This window comes from Anopheles arabiensis, chromosome 2 (assembly GCF_016920715.1).
Source record: "Anopheles arabiensis isolate DONGOLA chromosome 2, AaraD3, whole genome shotgun sequence".
Taxonomy (NCBI): Eukaryota; Metazoa; Arthropoda; class Insecta; order Diptera; family Culicidae; genus Anopheles; species Anopheles arabiensis.
In genome coordinates this window covers 73784193-73800585 of record NC_053517.1, presented here as the reverse complement: position 1 = coordinate 73800585, position 16393 = coordinate 73784193, and the positions used below count along the sequence as shown (strand labels likewise).

The following is a 16393-nucleotide window of genomic DNA, read 5'->3' as shown; positions in this document are numbered from 1 at the left end:
CACCCTTTGCAGTACAAATATGATTATAGCAAGAAATCAATCTGTTCAATAAGGGGTTTTAAGTGTTCTAACACAGCAATACAATTTTGAGAAAATTGATTACTTTCTTAGTACATACATATCAAACTGTTATTCTCATTCTCACTCACAACTGATCAGGTTATTCGGCTAAACTAACAGGTTGTGATTAGAACTAATCGAAACACCGATCATCAGATCACCTGCTCTAGTTGAAAACGAGCCTTCAGTTTAACAATTACAAGATCTACTGAAACAGCCGTGTGAAACTCATTTTAACAGAGAGCCGCAAATACAAATTGTCTGTGATTTGTGAGCTACAGAGTTGAGGATAATAAATACACCCTAATAGTTAAAAAACACATTAAAAATACCATCTTTGTAACAATTCGTTCATTGATGGAGTTTGAACCTGCTTCAAATCAGTATTATTAACTAAATTGTTTAATAGGTGGATAGCTTGAATTGCTCGAACAAAAATTCGCAGAATGCTGTAGGACTTCCTCTACTTCCGTAAAAAATGTGTTTGACTTATCTTTTTGTAACAGAATATGCGCTATGAAAACGAGGCTAATGAATCATACATGTTAGATATTAACTGATTATTTTTGTTATGGTGGTGTCACTACGACAAATCCAGAAGGGACACCCATCGGCATCAAAGATGTAACATTCCAAGGTCAGAACCGTACAGAGCCGTTTGAAGCCGTTCGAAGCAAACCGGAGCAGACTAAAGCCTCTACTCGGAAGAACTCGTAGAAAACGGATTAGACCGAACGGAAACGACCGGACTCGTAGAAACTCTGGCTGCAGACTAGCGGCTCCGTGCGACAACAGATGACTCTAACAGTTCCTGATGGAAAACTGGAAAACTTAATGCACTTAAAAGTTGTAATAATAGATGTTTGCAATGCTTTTTTAAGCAATTCTCAAAATATTCTCGCGGACCGCATCCAAAATCAACGCGAGCCGCCAGTTTATCTGTGTATCTATAAATTCACTACAGAAAAGTCTTATCGAAGTCAAATTATTTGTAAAATTAACACTTTAACTCTAAAATTAAATTAACACTAAAAAAGATTTTACAATTGCAGATCCGATGATAACGATGCTCATCCGGACAATTCGTCCTCCCGTATTAAGAACAAAAATAAGGAAAAAAATCAGATTACGGCCATCCACCAATTTTTAAAGAAGAAAAAAACAAAAAGAGGTTCTTTTGAAATAGAGAATTACAGTAACCATGTATCCATTTTTTAATATTACAAAAAAAAATTAGAGCAGGAAAAAAAATCGCAAAAACACGGTAAGGATTGAAAGACTTATGTGTTTTATTCTATATAGCGCAACAACCGTGGGCGATCTAGAACTGCCTAAATCACAAGTGGGCTTGGCTCAGCTACCTGTGACTTATTTGAAAACCCATAGCAGGGTAGTCAAATTCATCTCGATCAAAACGTAGCTTGAACTCTCGAAGGTCATGTTGTTAAGTCGTGCGCAGTGCTGCAAAATGTCACTATCAATGTCATAAAAAAATCTGACTGAAACAAAATCCATATCAGCGTCACGTACTCAACTGTGATAACCAGAGGTGATACTCAGAACGATTGGTGTGACTAATACATGCTCATGACATGTTTACGACCATCGCTTGGTCAGTCACTATTTCACGACTTTTTTTTGCTGTGATAAATTTTGCAAAATATCACTGACATAGGCATGACAAATTCCGGCTGAAATAAAATCATCTCAGCGTCACGAGCTCTACTGTAATGATCAGAGGCGAGCCTCAAACAGTTGGTGAGACAATCACATGCTTGGTGACATTGTGTGCATTGGTCAATCACTTGGTCGCGACATTTTCAGTCGGTGATCAAATTTTGGACTAATCGCGATGGTCACGGGAGATATGCGGTGTGTGCGAGTGGTTCCAAGAAACAAAATGAACATATTTTCTCGCTCTATTTGACCCGACAGATAATTAAAACAGACAGAGGGAGAAAGCATGCTCATTTTGTTGCTAGAGCCCACATGCCAAGTATATTCCAAGAATGTTGCGATTATCGGCGACAACAATTTCGTGACCAAGTGAGTGACCAAAAGTTGGATGCTAAACTAAATGTCACCAAGCGTGTGATTGATTCTCCAACAGTTTGAGTATAGTCACTGATCATCTCAGTTGTGTACGTGAGCTGATTTGAGCTTCGTTTCAGTCATGAGTGTTGATGACTGAAACAGTGGCATTTAGCAGCACTGTTCATAGCCAGAAAAAAAATCATGATTATGCTTGCGCCAGCATTAAGCTAAGGTTGTCAGTCAGAGTATCGCGTTGGACTAACGAATTCACATGTCGTGTTCAGCATGTCATGACGCACTTTTATTGACTATCAGCAATGAGCATCAAGCTACCACGGATATGTTCTTTGTTTTCGTTGGTGAAAATCTCGTGATACTCATGACATTTTGCAGCACTGGTCGTGCGAGTTAACGACTGTGCTATAGGACCGACACGTGATAGTAGTAGTGAGGAAGGAATGATAGTAGTAAGAACGTAAAAACAAGAGAGAAGATAGAATAAGCAATATAACCAATTTGTTAAACTCGATTGGACTCGAGGATAGATACATAAGTTTAAGTTATATTAAGTTCAGTCTATCCGGGGTGAGTCCGTTCCTCAAGAGGTTCAGACGGGTCCGGATGATTCTGTACGTCTCTGGACTCGTCCATTAGACTCCAAACTAGTCTCGATCCGCACCTATTGGGTCGAAGCCATACGAAAGCGACCCGAATTACAATTACAAATCTGCGTCCGCTCAACCTCCGCTCAACCAGCCTCGTCCGAAATCTTCGGGTGTCGAACTAGACAGTCCGGAGTCGTCCGGACTTTACCGAAATTGCGGAGCAAACATAGAAATTGACATCAAGAACATAGAAATTGACAATTGACAATAAATGTGAGATGATCTAGTAAACAGGGATACGTGGAAATTTATATTGAAATAACAGTAGTTTTTTGAGAGCCAAGTAGAGTTTCATAAAATAAGAAAGGGAAACAAATGAAAACTTGCGAAACACTGAAGAATAAGCAGAATCTACGAGACACAGGTAGATTTATATCAAGATCTTATATTTTTATATTGTTACTGTACAGGCGGTCACCTTAAGTCGAAAACCAATTCATAAATTTAATAAAAGGTATGAAATATGTGCACTGGAGGTCCACTGAAATTCGGACAGCCTCCATTCCTTAACAAAATGATCACGTAGCGTGCCAATATTGGCCAATATGGTTCTAGTTCCATACGAGTTACAGAGACAGGCCTTGACCGACAACGGTTGTTGAGCCAAAAAGAAGAAGGTTCTAGTTGTTATTCATAATTTTAAAGTAAACTCTCAGGACCTTTTGCTACCACCAAAGGTCTGCGCCAGGGGGACGGGCTTGCCTGTCTCCTATTTAACATGGCGCTAGAGAGGGCCATCCGCGACTCGAGGGTGGAGACTACGGGAACCATCTTCTATAAGTCAACCCAGATCCTGGCATACGCTAATGATATAGACATCATTGGTCCTCGGCTTTCCTGTGTAGCAGAAGCCTACCAAGGGATCGAGCAGGCGGCAGAGAGCCTCGGATTGCAGATAAACGAGGCAAAGACCAAACTGATGGTGGCAACATCAGCGGCCCTACCAATAAATAATTTAAACCTACGTAGTGGTGACGTACAGACAGGCGAACGTAATTTTCCCAGCCGTCCCAGAATTTACCTATCTTGGGTCAAATGTCAGCAACGACAATAGCATGGTAGCTGAGATGCGCGCAAGGATGCTGGATGCCAACCGTTGATTCTACAACCTGAAAAATCAGTTCACCTCAAAGAACCTGTCGCGACAGACGAAGGTGGGACTATATAGTACCTTTATAGTACCGGTACTCACATACGCCTCTAAGACATGGACACTGTCCAAATCTGACAAAACTTTCTTAGCCGCGTTCGGGAGGAAGATGCTCAGAATTATACTTGGCCCTATATAAGTGAAAGTATTGTGATATGTTGCGCTACTTAACAACGGCCAACAACACGGGAAGGGTTTAAGCTTAATATGTAGGTAAAACACCGTGTATTCGCTAATAATATCTTTGCCCCTCTGAATGCCCGTACCGAGTGCCCGATCGCCGCTCGGTTCCCGATTGATGCCCTCTCATTCTCCCGAGAGACCCGACCTCCTACACTCACACATCACACGAAGACCCTTGCCTGTCGTCGGTGAGTGGCCTAATGTGTTAGGCAGGTTGGGCCATAACAGAAAGGACAATGGATGATCCGCTATAATGACGAGCTATACGAGATGTACGGCGACCTCACTGTCGTAAAGCGTATCAATCTCGCCAGGCTCCGGTTGGCTGAACATCTCGTACGCATGGAAACGGACGACCCAGCTCGTAAAGTCTTTTTAAGCCATCCACAAGGACAAAGGAGGCGTGGGAGGTCCAAATTGAGGTGGCAAGATGGCGTGGAGGCGTCCGCCATTAAGGCCGGGATAACGGATTGCCAGTCGAAGGAGCGAGATCATCACCGGTTTCGGACACTCCTGAGCCAGGCCAAGACCGCAAAGCGCAGGATAAGTAAGTAAGTAAGTATTTTAAAGTAGTTTTATATTTTAAAATAATCAGAAATTAAGTCATTTTGAAGATTTTGTTATTTTTTTACATAACTTCATAAGAAGTTACATAAGACAGGACAGGGGGTAGACCTATCGTAAAGGACCTATCGCACCACTTAACAACATGCCCGTCGTGGGTTGATGTCTAGAATGGACCTTTCCCCGTAGCAAGGACTGATTATCCGGCTGAATGGTACTGAATAAGTATCGAATGCCTGTAGAGGCCGTCATGTCCGCGTAGGATGTTCGACTTTTAGGTGAGTTTATACAATTTGCAGATAACATTAATTTATTTTTCGTAAAGAAACAATTAGTTCTAACTATAAATTCAAATTGCTGTTTTGTTTAACATTCTTAATCCGTCTGAGTTATAAACGATCAAGTTAAATTAAATTAATTAATTAATTAATTCAATTAAAAAAAAACATTACGAATTTCAAATAATAGTCAAAATAGACTAGCATGCAGAATAGATTAAACTGGGTATGCCATGACGTTGCTGGCACTTTCATCATATCAAATGTTTGAATATATGGAATTTGATATCCCGATGATCCCGATGATTTGATACAGCCATGTAGCCGGGCCAATACAGCTAGTGTATAAACACAAACAAATCACGGAGTGAGTGGAACGGTATTTCCCACAAACATTAATAACTTATGTTTTATAATTTAACACAGAAACCATTCAAAGAGCTAAAGTAATTTTAATTTAAATAGCATTTTTATTGGTCAGCTTGTTTTGTGGTTGTTTAGAATATATATAGGAGAGCTTTTTCTACATCACTATGGGTTGAATGTAAACTGATAATGCTTAATTCTATTTATACTAGATCGGTACGGAGAGACAAACACAATATTGATTACTAATCCCAGTTACACGCGAGTACAAAGATGGGTCAGCATTTGAGTCTTAATATAGTACTGAGCACAAGGTTTTTTGTTTACTTTTTCTCAAGACGGGAACATCCTTTCTCGAAATTTGGTGACATAATTCACTTTCTTGCAAGTGTCAGTTTAGTTTGTTTGAATCTTTTTTGCCAGACTATGTCACAACAATTTGAGAAAGGCTGTCACCATCTAGAAAAAAGGTAACGAATCCTTTTTGCTTAAATCGGTATGCAGAGACAGATACAGTAGGGTCAGGATTTTGCATGTTACGGAGTACGTACTGCAATCATTTAAAAAAACCGGAATTGAATCGATGCTGGAATTGAATGCACTCACCGTGATGGTAATTATCGATTACTTCGCTTCGTTTGCCGGAACGATTTCTCTATCTCGAACTGACGCAAATCGGTACGCTCCAGGAAATCGCGCCGCTCCAGAAACCCTTCCTTGCCCTTGTTGTGCGTTTGCAGCTCCTCCTCGATGCCCTCCTGCCGCTTGAAGCTCGTCCAATCGAGCTTCGTTTTCTCCAGCGTGCTCAGCTGGTTTTTCTTACTGAGTTGATTTAATACTGCCCCCAATCCGCCGGAGGAACTGCGCGAAGGAATGGTCGATTTCGGTGCCGCCGGTCGTGTGGACACCGTAGAGGACTTTTCACTCTCGGCACTAGCTAAAATCTTACTGCCTCCCTCTTCGGTCAGCACGATCTGTTCACCGGCGAATTCAAACAGCTGTGCTACGGTTGGTTTTTTCCTTCTCGGGCACCTTTGGCCTGGGTGAGGATTTAACCTCCGTAACGGGCTTTTTCACCTCCACGCTCGGTTTGCTGGTGCGGGTGGAAGTGGCACCGTTGGCTTGCTGGGTGCTGCTGGTGCTAGAGCTGGTCGCACTACTGCCACCACCGCCTAGAAAATCCGCCCACAACGCATCGGTCCTTCGCTTCTCTTCCTCCTCATCTAACTCTTCGTCCTTTTCCTCATCGGATCGGTGAGCTTTCTCGTGAGCTTTCACCTCCTTCTCATTTGCCTTTGTCTTTTTCCTGCTGGTTGGAACTGATTTTCGCTTGCGCTTTGCACCACCTCCGTTGGACGATTTGCCTTCCAATTGCTCACCGCACTCTTCCTGTTCCTCGTCGTTCGAATCTAACTCGCTTCCGGTTTCTACCTCTTTGTCCGGGCGGAAGTCTTCATCGCTGGCATCACTGTCGCTCGGGTAATCCTCCTGGTTCATAGTTTGCGGACCTGTTGCAAAGATGAAAAACATAAGCTTATAGAGCATTTCCTTAAAAAAAAAGCTGGTCGGAAGGACGTCAAAAAGGATAACGCCTTCCGTCACGCCCGAAGAAAGCCACAAGCAGAAGTGATTGAATTGCTTCTCGGCAAGCGTATAGGCAAAACAACGCACCTTTGCAACGTTGTGTGTTTGTTCTTCTTACAGTACTTTCCGATAGTCTGTTACAAATTTTCGTTCACCAGCACTAAGAGTTGCCTAATTGAAAAGTTTTATTTGAAGCAAAAGCCGGCCAAAATCTAGAACCAACTCGCACTTTGTGGACAAAGAGTGAAACAGATGGAAGCGCAATGATTCTCGCTGTATTGTCAAACTTCGGCCCCGCTTCGGGCGCCCAATCTGCAGTACTCGACTCTCGCGCATATACGAATGGGCGCTATCCACCAGAGTGACCAGAAATAACGAATTATGTGAATTCCTACCGATTTTTGAAATGCCTACTGATGCACAGATGAGCACCCTAAAACTATCGATTTTTTTCATGATACTCACCAAAAAAACCTAAAACTATATTCCCAAACAGTTTAAGCATTAAACTTATTTTCAAGATATTGAAATCATTAGCGACCAGAACAACCCAAGCGCCACATATGAAGCTTAAACAACTGGAAAATTAAACATCCATAGAACAAAAAATGAATGCTCCCTAGCTTAACTGGTTTGCTTAATAAATGGCGTATTGTTACTCATCATTATATTGCGGTCCTTTTCTTGCAATGTGTTTCGACCAGCTTCATCTAATCATAACCTATATAGCCTTCTTACTTTCTGAGCAAAAATCTACATGAATGATCGTGTGGTCAGATAATTGGGTATCAACACCAACAAGCATTACTCAATTCTTCACTTGGTGGTTTCCATTGGAGTTTAGTATTTAAACAATCGTATCGCCGTTCTAGTTCTAGCGATGCATAATATCAATGCAAAACCATATAACAGTACAGAGGGAAGCAGAAAGCTCTCAAAGCGAAGAAGCAGAAAGCGCTCCACTGGTTGAGTGTCACACCAACAGATGGCGCTACCAGCTTTTATTTTTAGAATGCATCAGTCGTTCACCGTCTGCTAAACGAAGTCTTTCTCTATTCCGTTTAGGTAGAGAGCTTGTGTCGTTAAGAACCCGTTTAGTGGTCGTTTAGTGGATTTGTAGCACTTGGCACTTGGATCTTAATACTTTGTTTGCTTGGAATCCATAGTACAATTTTCAGATCGACACTTCAGAAAAGCTTACATTCGTGTTATCGCTATGAACCAAATCTAAACCATCTCCTTTAAATAAATAACGGATGTATTACTCGTGATATGGAACTTTCATTTTGCACATTAGTACCCCCCCCCCTCCCTACTTAACACTTCATGTTAACTGCGTTTTAAACTTCTATACCTACCGAAAACTACCAAAAACATCTGAAACTCCTATCAAAAATTTCCGATTACAATTTGGTGCTCCTGCCGAAAACCACCATTATGATCTGGCCACACTGCTATCGACTGTCAACCAGGTGACGTATAAATAAATACACACACTCACACATACACACACATCCATTCCACCGAGCGTGTGCCTGCGATACAAACAACTGTGTGTGCGATTGCTATCGAGCCAAAAAGAAGTGGAAGAAGAAGCCCTGTCACACACTTTTCTACGCTCAACAAACGTTTTGTGTCTCTTTGGCGTGTACATACTTTGACTGTTTTGTATTAAAAAAAAATGGCAATGGTTCGCGATAGTGCGTGAACTTTTCGTCCTCTCCAAAGGTTTGCCCTCCTAAAAAGGAACGATTCCCCAGTGTGTTGTCGTCAGCGAAAGGGGGGAACGTATTTGCGGTTCGTTCGTTTGTGTGGTGCCGTTCGATATATCGTTGCAGTGTTTTGAGAAGGGTGGACCTGCTGCCTAGTGTGTGTGTATGTGCGTGTGTAAGTGTATGTTTTTTTGTTGTTTGCCTTTTCATCGCATTGGAAAATACTCAGCTCAAAGGTCGAAAATCTGTGCTTCCGCAGCATTGTTGCACCACTGTAATTGTGATTCAATGAAATACTGTGTCCTGTGTGGTGCACGGAGCAGCCGTGTGCTTTATTAGCGAAAGGGCCGTAAACGACGAGACGGTAAACGAAGGAAAAGTGAAAAACAGTTGGGGCGGAATGGATCGATTGGAAAGTGAAAAAGTTTAATGAAGCCGCAGTACGATTTGGCATCATAGCAAAGAAAGAACGGCAGCAACAACAGCAACAATAACTATTGCAACAACTTCCTCCGAGCGGGTGAGGGCCCGTTGCTCCAAAGTAGGCCGAAGTAATTGGTGTACAGTGGAATAAAAAGTTTACCGCCCCCTAGTACCTTCGCCGAAACAAAACTACCAACTCTGCGACCAACTCCAGCACCGCCTAAACTGCGCGTACAATCTTCAAGTGGCCGTAAAAGCGATGTATGAACATTGTTTTTAAGTTTTCCGTTCCCAGTACCGCGACAGAGCAGCAGCACCACCCCGAACACCGAAACAGCAAAATTAGTCCACGGCTGAAACCGAGCGATTCCTGTGTCCAGTGCGTCGATAGCATCAACCAAACAGGGCATTAGTCATCTGGTGTACGATAAATGGAGAATCCAGCGGATGAGGACAGTGGGAGGAACTGTAGCAGGAAAACATACTGATACAAAGGTACAGAGCATTTGTTATTTCGCCTTAATTTTTAGTTTCTTGTTTTATTTTACCTTCTTCCTTTGGGATGGAAACAGGCAAGGATATTTGGATGCAGCACAACTTGTGCACAATACACGCGAAGATACAGTGATAGAAATTGTTATAAGCGCTTTAAATTTTCATCATGTCAATTGTCAAATCGCATTGTTATCATTATTTTCGTAATTCGTAATATGTTGCAATATAAATTCTCGCCTTAATTCGTTGTGTTAATAGCTAATAATTGTCACAAATTTTCCCATCGTTGTCAAATGCGTTTTCAAAATTGTCAAGCAACTGTTTGTTACTGACCGTGTGAATATAGGATGCCGAGTAGAAAATCTAAACATCTGCTGCTCCTTTCTTAGTTTTACAGAATCCGTGTAAAATGTTCACGTTTTCTGGCATTCTTGCAACACCAATCTAGTGATGGGTAAAGTAGGCAAAAATCCGGTGTCGACTCCGATCCGACTCCGATAATTTCGGAACCGACTCCGGAAGGTAGGTCCACACAGCATTATCCGGAGTCATTCGGAATCGTTCGGAATCACCCGGAGTCGTCTGGAGTCGTGCGGAGTTGTTTGGAGTCGTCCGGAGTCGTTCGGAATTGTCCGGAGTCGTCCGGAATCGGTTGGAGCCGAAGTCGTCTGGAATCGGTCAAAGTTAGCCTTCGGCACAAAGGCCTATATACAAAGTGCACGCGCAAAGTAAAAGAAAAAAACACAACGAAATGAAATGCCTAATCACAAGCACATTGCACCGGACGGCTCCTGTTGACTCTGACCAACTACGTTTCCGGTTAACTCCGATTGACTCTAGACGACTTAGAACGACTCCGATTCCGGTTGTTTCAGGCCAACTCCGAACTCCGAACGACTCCGGATGACTTCGGACGTCTCCGGATGACTCCGGATGACTCCGAACGACACCGAACGACTCCGGACGACTTCGGACGATTCCGGACGACTCCGCCCAGAATTAGTGGTTCGGATTTTGCCAAAGTCGGAATCAGACTAACGATAACCGGATTTTAATTATAGTCGTGGGTGCGCTCCAAAGAGCACATCACTACACCAATCACGTGCCGATCACAGTTTTTTAAATGACGAACTTTTCGTTTTAGTAATTATATTTGTTTGTTGGTAGCCAACGCAATTGCCACTAGTTAATTTGGCTTGGCTACAGGGCTACACAACAAAAATTCTGGTAAATTTATAGAGGAAAGCGGTGCAAAATGGGCATGTTAAGCAGATTACTAAATATTCCTTTGAATATGCCACAACACACAAATTATTCTTACATTATTACATGCCTCCACCATATATCTATGGTTTAAAATTGCCGTGAAATTTATTCTCATAACTATTCTATGGTTTGTTTTTCTGTTCAAGAAAGCCTTTAAAATTCTTCAAAAGATATGTTATCAAAATTAAAACAGTTTTTAAACGTTTCAATCTACAAAATCGAATCTTTTGAAGCTGTGCCTGTTAACATTATTGTAGGGACAAATACAACACCATAGCCTCACCAAGCGCCATATGTCAAAAGCATCTGCTCATTTTGCTCCACGTGAAGCATTTTTGTATTTTTTGTTATATTTGTAAAAATACGCATTCAATTGCCTTGCTTTATTGGGACAAATAGTATAGAAATATCATATCTTTAAAAATTTACCATGTAAAACTTTCACGCATCTCTGTTACATTGGTTTAAGCTTATTTTCGAAGTAACAAAATTACATCAATATGCTACTAAATCTTATTTTGCATTTTACTTGGTTATTTGTTATTATTATTATCACTCTTCTTCTTCTTTTGGGCTCAACAACCGTTGTGTAGGACAAGGCCTGTCTGTACCACTTGTGGGGTTGACTTTCAATGACTTTTGGATTACCCCCCATAGCAGGACAGTCAGACGTATGGCGGCACGGTCTATTTGGAGCTTGAACCCATGACGGGGATGTTGTTAAGTCGTACGAGTTTATATGTTTATATGTTTATTGATTAATCCATCGGGATCTTGAAGATCCTACATGAATGTACTTAAATTAGTGCTTATAGACTATGTAAGGTACATAAATCGATCGGGGAGAACAGGTGCACAAGAATAGAAAATGTATTTTGAAAATAAAATTATTACGTAAGTTGTGTCCGGAGTCTATCTCTAAAAACATTCTGTGGCATATTGAAATCAAATAAATCAAATTTATTTATGAAAGTTCGACACATAGCTGACATAGGATCAGACTGGCCAAAACGAGTTCTATAACGAGGGACGGATATGAATTGACGTGTACGTAGATTCCTAGATGGCGCGTTAAATTCTATCGTAGCTAATAGAGTAGGAGCATCAATGTGGTGGTTAAGTAGTCCTGATATAAAAAGGCATTTAGCTATCTCACGGCGCTTTTTCAACGACTGAATCCCTAAAAGCAGACACCGGGAATGGAGTTGACGACTGTACCACGACACTCCAATGAATACATTTTAAGCATTGGAATGCATCTTTGTAGTGAAATAATGCTTAAATAGAAGTTGCCCATTTTGTCCCGCTTTCCCCTACTCAATTCAAGCTGCACATATTTTTTGAATTTTATTTTTATCTCATCATTCCCATCATCAATGCAATAGGAATAATCCTATTATGAAAACATCCCGTAGGAACCAACATTCTGACATGTGTTTTGGTGTTTTTTGGTTCTGTTTGTTTATTTGAGCCTACACTAATAGGTAATATTAATAAAATGGTAAAATTGAATGTTCAGTTAAACAGCCATTCAAATGTGTCAGCAATTTCTTTTCAAAAATTGATTACTCCGTTTGTTATTTATTATTTGAAATCAAATAAAAAAATATTAGACAAAAATTGCAAAAATATAATGGTGCACTTAGGGGAAGTGCTACCACTGTATAAAGATTTATCTTGTTGGTTTGAGCAGTCACACTTGAAAGTGCCTAAGCTTGATATGAAGAATGCAATACGAAGAATGCTTATCAATCCAATTAGATTTTGATAACGAAATGCACGATTCTAGTAACACCCAAGAATAACGGCACAGTCCTACTAATGTATGCTTTCCTAAACGTTAATTTATAAATCGAACGCCGACATGTATCACTCTAGCAAATGTATATTAATCTGATTGTGTTTACCTTTTTTCCCGTACTGCTTACAGAACCACACAATGGTGCACAGTGGTGCGATAGTACCGCACTATCTGCTGCGACCATCATCTTCTGCCGCTGTCGCCGCTGCTGCACGCGTTGCCACCGTACTGCTGGACCATCAGAGCAGCAGCAGTCCGTCGATAACAACATCCCCTAGGCTACTACAGTCTGTAAAACCGTGCGTGCATTTGCCGTCAACCGTACCGCCGCAGCCTTCTGAGCGAGCGCTGGTTGCTGCGTCCCGATTGCTAGCGTCATCGTGTTTGTCGCCCAACGTGTGGCTGTCGCAGCCAAAGTCTATGTCAATTTTAATCGTCCTGAAAGGAGGGCAGTCGACACAGCGATACAGCAGAGAAGAAGCCACCCGGAAGAAGGGTAGACTCATTTACGAAGCCCACAGTCCCTACCGATCAGCAACAGCAGTGCGAAAGGTACCGTCAACGTCGAAGATCGATCGTAGGCAGCAGAACTATTGGTGCACCAGGCTATTGTAAAGCCCGAACGAGATAGTGAAGCGCACCGCTGTCTCGATCTACTAGGATTGCAGAGTCGCAATCCCCTTAGTGACGACATCGCGGCTTTAGTCGTGTGTTATTCACTTATAACAGCAGCAAGTGTGTTCCGTGTGTGATTTGCCATCATCAACAGGGAACCGGCGTAGCCTCTTGTATCGTCTTAGTCCCACCCATCTCATTCCTATCGTTCTATAAACACTCCTTGATGTGTATATCATAATTTTAGGGCAGAAAAAGGATTTAGAAAAGTAAACGCACCACTACGTATAGAGTGCGAACAAAAGGGTCGAAGGGCATTTCTGTGGCAGAAGATACTATTTGTCCTACTCGAGACGAAGCAAACGACTACCGGCGACTCGTTTGAGATTTAAGAGCCACTCGCATCATCCCAGTTGGAAGCAATCAGAGGGTGACCGATTTCAACGACCGCTTCTGAAAGCGCACCAGCGATGATGTACTATGGCAAGGACAGCAGTGGCGGTGGTATCTCGGAGCTGGACACGATAGCGAATGTGATCGGTCTGAAGGGTGTCGGTACGTCGTCGCTGCGCACGTTCGTCGAGATGTGGTACCACATCTTTCTGTGGGCCCTCTTCTCGTCCATCTTCGTGCACACGTGCGCGGCGGTCATCGCGTTCGTGACGTTGCGCAAGCACAAGTTCGGGCGCTTCTTTTCCATCTTCATCTTCGTGATGGGCGTCCTGTCGCCGGCGACCGGTGGCGTCGTCAACAGTACCGTCATTGCCTTTGTACACCGAGCCTCCAACTTTCAGATGTCGCCGATCGCGGCCATGATCTGGGGCGTCGGGCAGACCATCGTGTCCGCCTGCTTCGGGTTTACGCGCATCCTGGCCACACTGTAAGGGACCGACCGCCATCAACCTGCTGGCCAACCTGCCTATCCATTTGTCTCCCCCCTTTATTCTCCCCTTCCCTACCCCCATTTTTCTTTCCTCCATCCGGGGTCGGGGATTACCCTTTCAACAAACTACTCATCCACTGCTACACCTGTCCTGTACACACTTACACACTTGTGTAATGACCCGTGCGGAGGGTGGGCTCATCCTCGTTGGAAGACTGGTATTTTGCTGCAAGCCATGTTGGTATGAATGTGATATTGAACGCGTTTTGGGAGGGGAAAATTCGCGATAAAAAGGAAAGGCACGAATACGTTGGCTTTTTTTCATTTTGTTATTCCTATTCCGTCAGTTGGTTAGAGTACCGGCGGTGGTGGCGGTGGAAATCAAAATTTCTCTAAGGTATAAGAGGGGCACCAATGATTTTTTGAAACGTAGCTGTAGCCTGTAAACAGTAATATGCATAACACATAGGCGGTAGGGAAGAAATAATGGGAAAAAGGAAACTTAACCTCCCCACTGATAGTAAAGACAGAAACGAAACACATCACAACACATCAAATCACATCACGCCAAAGGGAAAACGCAAAGGCGCGTGCAATCAACGCATTTGTTGACCGCGCTGAGCTTAGGAAAATTGAAAATGGAACAGAACGTGAGGACGATACAAAACAAAAGCGCAACATACGTCACTGTTGCCCCGGCAGCCGTTCATGACACGTGAGACCAGGAGCGGAAGCTTCTTTGCGGAAAGCGGAAGTTTCATTTCGTTTCTTGTGTCTGAGTTTGTGTTCTCTTCATAGCATTAGGTGAAATTCTAAAACAGCTAATTCAAGCATAATGCAACACACCGATTGCATATGGAAGGAGATCCACTACCAATTAGGCAATAGTTTAACGGAAGTAGAGTCGTCCCCGTTAGTTGTACAGAAGAATGGCGTAAGCTAATAAATCAATGAAAAGGAGGCGTTTAGCCACATGAACCACTCACGCGCTCCGCCGTAGTTAAGTTGAACGTTTCGCGGATAATTCCACGCGTATTCCAAACGGTCGCGTAACAACATGTGATTTTCATCCGATGGCACGATCGGGGTGGGGGCAAACAAAGATAAGCCGCGAACAAACCGTTTTCACAACGCCCAAACCGTGCGTGTGTGTGTGTGGAGGAAGGCATCGGGGACGAAAGACCGACAAATAAGGGAGTAGAATGAATCCGGCTTGTGTATCTAATGAATGTCCATTTGTGTCCGAGTGAATGTGTGTGCGCGCGCGCGTGTGTGTATGCTTTGAAAGCGGCTTCGGACTAGCGAAATCAATAATGAATAGCCACAATTACTATAGTAATCCATGATATGAAACGAATCGAGTAATAGTGATCCAAGTGTATCGTAAGTCAAACCTGCTAGATATATAACTATCAATCATTTACGCGGAGAGGAGATGAAGGAAACAAAAGAAAACAAACGAACGAAAGCTACGACTAGCAGCACCAAGGGTCGTTGTATTGTAAGGAAATGTTATTTTAAACCCACACACACAAAAGATTCGTAACATTCTCGGTGGCTACCTTTGAGAAAATTGTGAATTGATCAAAGCAAGTGGAACAAAACCAAGGCAGCAGCAAGGCCGGCAAATTCCTACTACCAAAGATGAAAGTAAAACTGGAACACAAACACACTAAACATCACTACAGGCTGGGCCATTTGATTATGCCAGGAAAGGTTTGCACTACACTGCAGGACAGGGAACGCTGCGGCGAACGAAGAACATGGCAACTGCAGCGCAGCCATAACACGTGCTGGATGGCTTCAGCCATTGAAATGATTAGTAGCAATATAATCAGCATCAGCGATTGGTAGCCGAACATGCGTAGAGAATGATGCAGCGGGAACTTTTTTATTTTATTTTATTTTATTTTACTGATCATGTTTTATGTTTATTCCATACCGAAGGAACGATTGTTTTGTATATTTTGTTCGTTGCGTTTATTATGTCTGTGCTGGGAGAGAAAAGAACAGTTTAACTAGTATTTAAAGATAAAAAGGGTTCTATTTTAATTTTAAAAGCTGTGTTTGCGTCAAGTTTGATTTTATCCATTTTTCCATGAGATTTACGGCCGACGGTGTTAGACTTAAAGTTTTAAGCGATTATCAGCAGGGCAGCAAGTAAGCTGCACTAGCGTAAATATGGAAATAAACTGAATCAATTCAAGAACAATAAGGTACATGACAAATTGTTTCTTTTTTTTTAAATTAATTTAAACCTTCCGAAATGTTGCTTGCTCTCTCTGCAAATTAACGACACAATTAATAAATACAG

The 16393-nt window shown here is 42.3% G+C and overlaps 2 protein-coding genes across 6 annotated transcripts; one reads left to right on the top strand and one right to left on the bottom strand.

Moving 5' to 3' along the window:
• Nucleotides 1–5381: 5381 nt before the first annotated feature.
• On the bottom strand, nucleotides 5382–7163 carry LOC120894566 (craniofacial development protein 1). The gene is made up of 3 exons (XM_040297226.1): nucleotides 6972–7163; nucleotides 6333–6808; nucleotides 5382–6298 (listed from the first exon to the last, which is right to left on the bottom strand). Exons 2-3 carry the CDS (start codon nucleotides 6795–6797, stop codon nucleotides 5918–5920), a joined length of 846 nt encoding a protein of 281 aa, XP_040153160.1. The 5' UTR covers nucleotides 6798–6808; nucleotides 6972–7163; the 3' UTR covers nucleotides 5382–5917.
• Nucleotides 7164–8405: 1242 nt separating this feature from the next.
• LOC120893361 (transmembrane protein 170B) lies at nucleotides 8406–16298 on the top strand. Of its 5 annotated transcripts, none has more exons than XM_040295182.1 (3): nucleotides 8406–8771; nucleotides 8920–9514; nucleotides 12711–13655. In XM_040295182.1, the coding sequence occupies exons 2-3, from the start codon at nucleotides 9467–9469 to the stop codon at nucleotides 13194–13196; spliced, it is 534 nt and encodes a 177-aa protein (XP_040151116.1). In that variant the 5' UTR covers nucleotides 8406–8771; nucleotides 8920–9466; the 3' UTR covers nucleotides 13197–13655. The 5 variants fall into 5 exon arrangements, with proteins under 5 accessions (XP_040151116.1, XP_040151117.1, XP_040151119.1 ...); XM_040295183.1 differs by having other exon boundaries at nucleotides 8406–8777; XM_040295185.1 differs by having other exon boundaries at nucleotides 8406–9514; nucleotides 12711–16298.
• The last annotated feature ends 95 nt before the right edge of the window (nucleotides 16299–16393 follow it).